The following is an 8,017-nucleotide window of genomic DNA, read 5'->3' as shown; positions in this document are numbered from 1 at the left end:
GCAAGGCAGAAAACAAAAAAAAAGGTTGCGAGTCTGGTTTTGACTCCAGTTTAGCATTGTTTTTAATCCCTGGTGTCTGCAGCCGGTTGTAAATCTCCAGGCGGTATTTGACATGTTTAGAGCACCATGCCCAGCTGCAAGTGCAGTCTTTGCAACCCCTCTGACACACACGTTTGCTCACTAACCCTTATATCCAACACATTAACATGACCTGGTTTTGCTTATACAACGGCCACTGCACATATTGATCCCCAAGTCCCCATTACAGCTAAAGCACATGGTCTGGGAAAAGCCTCTTGCTACGCCTCCTTACTTCTCTGTTGCTTCTCTCCCCCAGCAGGGAGAAGCACAAATCACCGTATGCCATGAAAAAGTAAAGTAAAAAATCTATTTGAACAAGATGCACTCTTCCTTTGTGGAGCTGAGCTGTTAGTGGTGTACCCTGGATTTGGCCACATATATATATAAAAAAAGCTGTAAAAGAAACCAGATGAGGTGTAGGATAGCAGGAGGCTGGAAAGAATTAGGCCTTCAAAAGTTTGATCATTGGCTTTTCCCTCTGATGTGCTAGTCAGCCGAGAACCAGAAATCAGACACAGAATGGTGGAACGAATAAGGACGCATAAGGTTCAAATTAAAGACTGATGTGGTGATGTGAAGTGAAAGCAAAAACTATGAAGCTAAATAAATAAACAGCGGTTCCTGTATTTTTGTCCTCTTAAAAACCTTTGAAAATCAACCTGTAGAAAACTGTAAACAGGACTCTCCTCTGAGAGCGACGCGCCTGTTAATTGTGGGTTTGGCCTTTCGGCAGTGCATGCATCCTGTGTGAGTGTTCTCGCATTGTTTTTTTTTTTTTTTTTTTTTTTCGTATAACACATTGAACCAATAAGCTAAACAGCATGGGTCATAGGTTATTATGTGACTGCAATATTTCTTCCAGGTATAAAAATGCGGGAGTTATAATATATTCAGGGAATAGAAGTGATGTCAAATAATGTCAGTTGCCTCCTTCAGTTCATCATTCTGGGTGAGATTATGCAGGGATTAGAGATTCCTGTTGTAGCCTGCCTGTGGCTGACAGAATGGCTCCTGGGGAACAGTGTGCCAGTACAAGATATTCCTACAGCACAATGAGAGCACTGTATATGAGGAAAGTACGGAGGCTTCACAAACCCCCAGCGCTCCACACAAAAATATTTGATGCACTCTAATAAGGCTTTCCAGTGGAAATTGCACACAAGACAAAAGTTTAGTTAAATTACAGTGTATTTATCAAAAAGGATAAGAGATTTTTGGAATGTTACAATACACATTAAATTAGTTTAGCATCAAAATTTGCAAATCAGGCTGGCAAACATTATTTACAAGAACTAAATGCACAATGGATATGGTACACCTGTGACTTTAAGGCTCAACACAATTACAAAGAGTGCAGGTGCTGGCTGTGACAATGTGTGCAAACAATTGTTCTATAAAAAAGTGAGCCAGATGTCAACAGAAAAACAGTTTGAGGAGTCAACTTATATTAAGGCTTAGGAGTTTATCATTGGGATTACTGAACACAAGGCAAGAATTCGATCATAGCCTACACGGAGGGCTGCAGGACTGACACCCTACACACAAATACAGCCTACTCTTTACATGTATTCCTATTCAGGTGAGCATCAGTGGTGTGAAGTAAGACAGGATAAACGGACCTTAGCCATTCCTCACAGTGAGGCAGACACTGAAAACCTCAGCAGGAAGCTTAAAAACGTGTCAAATTAAGTTATATATAAAGTAGGCAACACATTCTATTCACAAGAGGTAGTTCAGCTGGATATTCAAGACAGTTTTGTGTAATGCGCATCAGTTTAGTACAGGTGTGCCAATCGCTTTTCGAAAGCTCATTATACTGTGTAGACAACAAATCCGTCACCTGCGTGTGCTGAATGTTCACAGCTGGCTGTACTTTCCTTTGCAATGCAAAATGTGTTCGTGTAGTCTGTCTATCCTGTCCTGGAGAACACCGGCATGCTCATCTGAGAGAAATCCCAATTCCTGAGACAAAGGCTCGCTGTCTCTGTAGAGCTCCAGCAGCCTTCGCCTGGAGTCTCTGCGCCTGTGCAGCTCCGCCACGCGCAGCGTGGTCCTTTTTCTGAACACGCACACAGAGCTCAGGACTGTATTGTGATATTTCTCCCACATGTTTAATACCCGAAAGCCGTGCACAAGCCCGGCTTCATTGTCTATAAACACAAGGTCACCGTGTGGTGTCTTGAGCAGGTTGTTGGTGTCCCTCTCCATTACACGCGAGTCCCACTGCAGGCTGAACAAATTGCTGACGAGTCTGTCGAAGTTCGCTGTCAGGTAGTCGAATATGACCATGTCAGACCACTGCATAAGCTCCAGCAGCTCTGTGGACGTCTTGTTCCAGAGGTCCTTCAGCACAGGATGCAGCCCGCTGCTCTCCTGTCTGAGCGGCGCAGGTGTGACCACTCCGGTCAGGTTGGAGATCCACTCCGTGAGAGAAACCACGGCTCGGTCACTCCACTGTAAACCACCAATCCGCGTCCTCACGTCTGCCCACTGCTCACTGTCACTGTTCAACTGGGACAAAATTAAAGGGGGCAGATTTGTGATGCCGAGCAAACTGGCAAGGTAATATGTCAGAGTTTCTCCCTGCACCTGATCCGCGTTTATCCCATAACGCACACAGGCTTTGGTCCCATCTGCAAAAGTGGCGAGCTGATTGGATATCCTGCCGCATCCTGGCTCCAGCTTCACTACCCGAGATGTCCTCGCTCTCTGTCGCCAGGCCCTCGCATATTCTTCCGTGAAGCCCGCAGGGAGGAGATCTTCCAGCCATTCACTCCAAAATATCCCATTCTCTACTGGTGAGCCTAACTTGACCGGGCCCTCCCGCCTCGCTGACCTCTTGTTATCCCTATTCACGTGGTAATCTCGACTCCCCGCAGAGACGGTTTGATCTGTGAGGTTGTGAGCTTCAAGTCTGCCCCCCAAGTGTAGTCTTTGTGCTGCTGGGACAGCAAGCAATGCCCGGAAAGTTTTGGCGGAGAGGTCCACTGGGAGACCTTGGTGAAAAGATCCTCCGCCCGGTAACGAGAACATGCGTTTGTGTCGCTCCAAACGGCTCTCCAGTGCGCTCCAGACGTAGAAAACACTTGCGAGAGCGCACAGGAAGAGAAGAGCGAACAAGTTTGCCGTGAGAGCCCTCATAATGAAGAGCCCCTTCAACCCACAGACCCCCAGCAGAATTTATAAGGTAAAGAAATGATCACTTCTCTTCAGCCCGCAGTTGACCTGCAGAAGCTCTGAGCCGTGCGTCCCGTGTCCCGTACGCCCGACCACCGCAGCTCAGAGACGGACTGTTTGAGATCACAGAAGGGAGAGGGTCTCTGAAACTGTGTGAATCTCATCTCCCGGCTTGTTCACATGTCTTGTCATATCCCCTCTCTGCGGAAAACAGAGAGCGCATAACAGCGGATATCCTCTAACGCACGGTCTTCGTCATAGCCCGCTGCCGCTGTAAGGGCTTTCTGTCCGTGTGCACCTCTCTATTTTTCATCTTCCTTTCTCTCTCCACCGGGCGCTGGCTGAGTTTGATTTGTGGTGGTGCCGACTCATAGAGAGACACTAGGCGATGAAGCACGTGACTTCAGTCCCGAGATGGTGGGCGGATCGTGGGAAGGAGGGCTCAGAGAGGAGCGGAGCAAGTGCACCGCGCTGCGTTTAATGTGTCCGTGTGATGCGCGAGCTTTGTGTGGTATTGGGAAAAAAACGCATCCATTATGCTAATTGATACTTAGAGGAAATAACATTTTAAACAAATTATATTTCGTGCCCCTGTACAAAGCTGAATATTCCTGTAAAACAACCTAAGCAAAGCCGGGCAGTGGTAGAGTCAAGGGTGAGTCTAACTGAACTCACTTTATGCTAAACATTCTGCAATGTTTTATTTTACTCATAATTTTCTGTGCAATCGGGCCATCATAAATCACTGAGGGAAGTAATACACCACTATTATTATGTTCTGGCTCTCTAGCAGCATATTGGAATAGTTCCAAAATAAAAGTAGTGTCCACATCTATATTGGTTGGATATAGGCCTCTTTGTTTTACAACATGGCAACAACCAGTGTTATGTTAACACATGTATGGTCACATGCAGGCTTGAGCAATTACTGTAACCTAAAATAACACAGTTTACTGTAAGAGAGATGTCTTATTTTTCACCATCTAGACTGCATAGCGTTATGTTTTGTTTCCTCAACTTGTTAATGTTACAGTGCAGCTGATGGAGACGGCTCAGTTTTCATGACAGCTCAGTCATGAATACATAATACAAATAACCTGTTTCAATATTTTCAAAAGTTCACACTCCTGATTTATATTCAGAAGGACTGCAGTCATTTCTTTTTGCACTGCTAAGTATTTGATCATTTTTCCCATGAACACCCGGGGGACACAAAAGAGTCAACTCTTGCTTGTTCTGTCCTTGTCTGAGGCTTTTGTTAAACCAAATGTAACATGCATGCACACAAACTCCTTTATACACATCTCCCTCATTAAATTATTTCTCATTAGCATCCACCCCACACACTCTTTACCATTCAACTCATGCTTTCACACTCTGTATCTTGAACCTTAGTTTCCTAATCAAATTAATTGGGTCATTTTTATAGCAACATGCTGGCATGCTAAATTGCCTGAGTCAAAAAGACAGCAACAGAGAAGAATACTCAATTACACCCACTAAACTAGAGGTCCACTAATGTACGCTCTGAATGCCTGGAGCTCTGCGAATCTTATCTCTGTGTTGATATTTGTGCTACTTTATAGCTTCAAGAGAGACATACTGAGATGCACACAACCCAGCCATGCTATAGTTTATTCTTCAGAACCTTATATTATGTAGAAGCTGGCAGGAGATGTAAGCAGCCAGGTGAAATGATTCTGATCTGGTTGTATTGCTCGTTGAGCTTTCACCTCTGCCTTGAATCGTTGGATGGTATGTTTTTCTGCCATCAGCAGTATGATTTTCTATTCCTAACCTGTGTTAGATTCTACACACAGACTGACAGCAATGGCAGAATGGAAGAAATCCCTGGGTCATACGCAAACAGAGACGCACAAGCTTGAGTCTCAAGAAACGGTTTGTGTAGTGGTGCATGACTGAGTATGTTTTTCTAACAATGTAGACACAGGAGTTTGCCTTTGTGGAGGTGGAGTTTTTCAATCGGCTGTTTAAATCAAATTAGTTCCTGCTAATTGCACACTATGTCAGCATACAGACTTACTAAACAGCTAAGTGCAGAGGTATATAGGAAGAATAAGTACATATTTGCTGTAGTCTTTAAATAGAATTCCTGCATCATCTTAGTTTGGCTATGTTCCCTCACTTTCACTAGAAAAATGAGCAAGTGTGAGCCATAATCTTTCCTAGGTCTAGACATAGCAAATGAAGAAGGCTTAAGTGCATTGCTGGAATTCTGTCTGATGTGTGTTGCTTTTTAAGTGTAGAGTGTGGAGTAAGTGTAGTGTCTCAGTCTACTGCGGCGTGGCCCTTGGTGTAACTTTCCTCGAGCAAGTGTGGGCATGTTCACATATCAGACCTATCTGTTTCTTACCATGTGTTATCTGCAGGTCAGCCAACCTCTCAGCCCCCCCCCCCCCTCCTCCACTGCTGCATTCCTCCTACATCAACCCCAAGAGGGCTGTAACTTGGGGAAAGCTTTTCTCCACCAGTCATAGCTGTCTGTGGTCAAGCGCTGCATTGACACAAGAGAGGCCACGCCGTCTGTCATTCTGTCCGCAGCGACATGCTACACCCATCACCCAGCCCCGGGACAATGCCATAGCTGTGATGCAATCTCACGACGTGTATGTGGTGCCTGTCTGCCTTCCATGCAGCACAGATGGGACCTAAAGGGACGTAGACAGAGGAGGAGAAAGTACAGTGGGCTTCTGTCACTTCCCTTGTAGTCTAAGGTTAGTTCGTGCTGAGTAATAACTCATCGGTCCCCTGACACTTTGCAGCACTCTGTTTCCTGGACTGAATAATGAATGTGCAGGGCTTCCATTAGCGCTGAAAGCTACGATTATTTCACAGGGGCTGACAATTACTCATGCTATGGGATTTAGGCACAAGGTGGAGAAGATCCATAGGGATGAATTCACGTCTGTTTTATGATGATATCTGTATTGGGATGTGTTGTTTTTGTTGTTTTTTTTATATACTTGCTCGCACACTTGTGTGTTCATTCTATCAAAAAGTGAACAGAGGAAGAAATAAGGACTTTCAGCAAGATTTAGTATTCCAGAGAGTGTATAGTGTATATGCTCGATGAAGTGCCAATACCTGCCTTGAATCCAGGAATCCAAGATGTTGCCATCTGTTCAAAAACCCCAGTTTCTCTGTCCTTATACTTTGGCTTACTTGCTGCTGAGGCTGTACCATTACAATAAATACTCCAGAGACAGATAAGACATTTCTTTAACTACTGGTGACAGAGACACAATCTTGTCAGCACTTATTTCAGCACTTATCTCAAGTAATACTTTAGAATAGTGCACAAACTGCACAAAATGGACCTTGTAGTCAGCACACTATACTTTCTTGGCGTCAATTAGCAGGCAGATGTTGCTGGTGTTTAAAGTCATGCAGTTTAATTCGCAACAGTGTTCTCAGGGTGATTTATTTAATTTTTTAAACAAGCAGTTTCACTCCTGGTTTTATCTTGGAAGAAATGTAGACAGTGGGCAGAAACAAGCAGTCAGTGCAGAATCAAGCTGAAACTGTTGCTTACAAGAGACCCCACTGCAGTGCTGGGACCTGAGCGTGGCACACAGCCACCAAACGGCTGCCTTTTTTTTTTCCACCATTCACTGCGGTTTCACTAGTTTGTCTTTGCCAATTTCCTGATACACAGGCTCAAGGTTTTTCAGAAGACTGGCTGGTTGCTGTGTGCTAATGAATGGGTTATTGTTAATAAATGCTGAAATTCCTTCATAGCCATGGAGGCAAAGCAGAAGGCTTGGCTTATTGATGTACTGTACTCTTCCTCTCCATCTGGTTTCCATGCAGCAGAATTTGGAAGGAGAGAGGGAGAGGGAAGGGGGGGTTAAACCAAGTGAGCCATTGAAATTCAGTGCTACACAACACAAGGGAGACCCTCTCACAGATTGGGAGGGGAGGAAGGAGATGTACTTTGGAGCCACTTGATTAAAGAATCAGTGTCCAATCTCCTGGATTACACCTCCTGACCTGCCACGCCAAAGCCCCTATTAAATAAGTCAAGAATTGAATTCCTTTCCTTTCCTTTCTGCTAACTGGCTTATTGACTCATGTGCTCGGTGCTTTGTGGCAAGGTTCGCCTTCAAATTGGCTAAAGAGAGAGCTTAAGAACATCTGATCATTATTTTTGAAAAGCCATGACATTCAAAGCATTTTTCCCCCAGATGAAACATACCATATGATATGGTTGTGTAGGGGTCAAGTGATCAGTTAAGATTAGACATGGAGGTTGAATGTCCCTCCTAACGTTTCAGTGAAACATTTAGCAGCTTCAGGTTTAATAGTTGAACAGCGTGAAGCTCTCATATCACAGTGGAATGAATCTTCTGTTATGTGTGAGTCGCTGCGGTTTGCATGCATCTCAACTCCTCCCTGCCTCCCTCTGCAGATTTCGAAACCAGCTTAAGCAACCACTAATGAAAAGCATGTAGTCTTTCCAGCATATGGCACAGGCTTAAACAGGGAGAAGTGGGATTTATTTAGTCTTATTCCTTTTGAACAGATGACTGAAAATGTGCAACATGATTCATTTTAAATGAATCTAAAGATTCTGTCATTTGTGCTCAGATGGACTACAGCGTTGTCAGCTACGAGGCTAATGGAAAAAAAAGAATCCATTTTTTAAATGGCTAGATTTACATATTAACAGGCCATATGGGGCATACTGTCAACACATGAACACATCTTACATAAACATATCTTTAAATGTATAAGCTGG

The 8,017-nt window shown here is 44.3% G+C and overlaps 1 protein-coding gene across 1 annotated transcript; it reads right to left on the bottom strand.

The window, feature by feature from the left end:
- Window positions 1–1,256: 1,256 nt before the first annotated feature.
- On the bottom strand, window positions 1,257–3,609 carry fjx1 (four-jointed box kinase 1). The gene has a single exon (XM_028408133.1). The coding sequence runs from the start codon at window positions 3,220–3,222 to the stop codon at window positions 1,939–1,941; it is 1,284 nt and encodes a 427-aa protein (XP_028263934.1). The 5' UTR covers window positions 3,223–3,609; the 3' UTR covers window positions 1,257–1,938.
- Window positions 3,610–8,017: the final 4,408 nt, after the last annotated feature.

Source organism: Parambassis ranga, chromosome 6 (assembly GCF_900634625.1).
Source record: "Parambassis ranga chromosome 6, fParRan2.1, whole genome shotgun sequence".
Taxonomy (NCBI): Eukaryota; Metazoa; Chordata; class Actinopteri; family Ambassidae; genus Parambassis; species Parambassis ranga.
Note: the sequence above shows the minus strand (reverse complement) of the source record. Positions and strands in the feature narration are given on the sequence as shown.

What these genes read in the sequence shown, in the direction of transcription:
- fjx1 (XM_028408133.1), bottom strand. Translation starts at nt 3,222, where the DNA reads ATGAGGGCTCTCACGGCAAACTTGTTCGCTCTTCTCTTCCTGTGCGCT.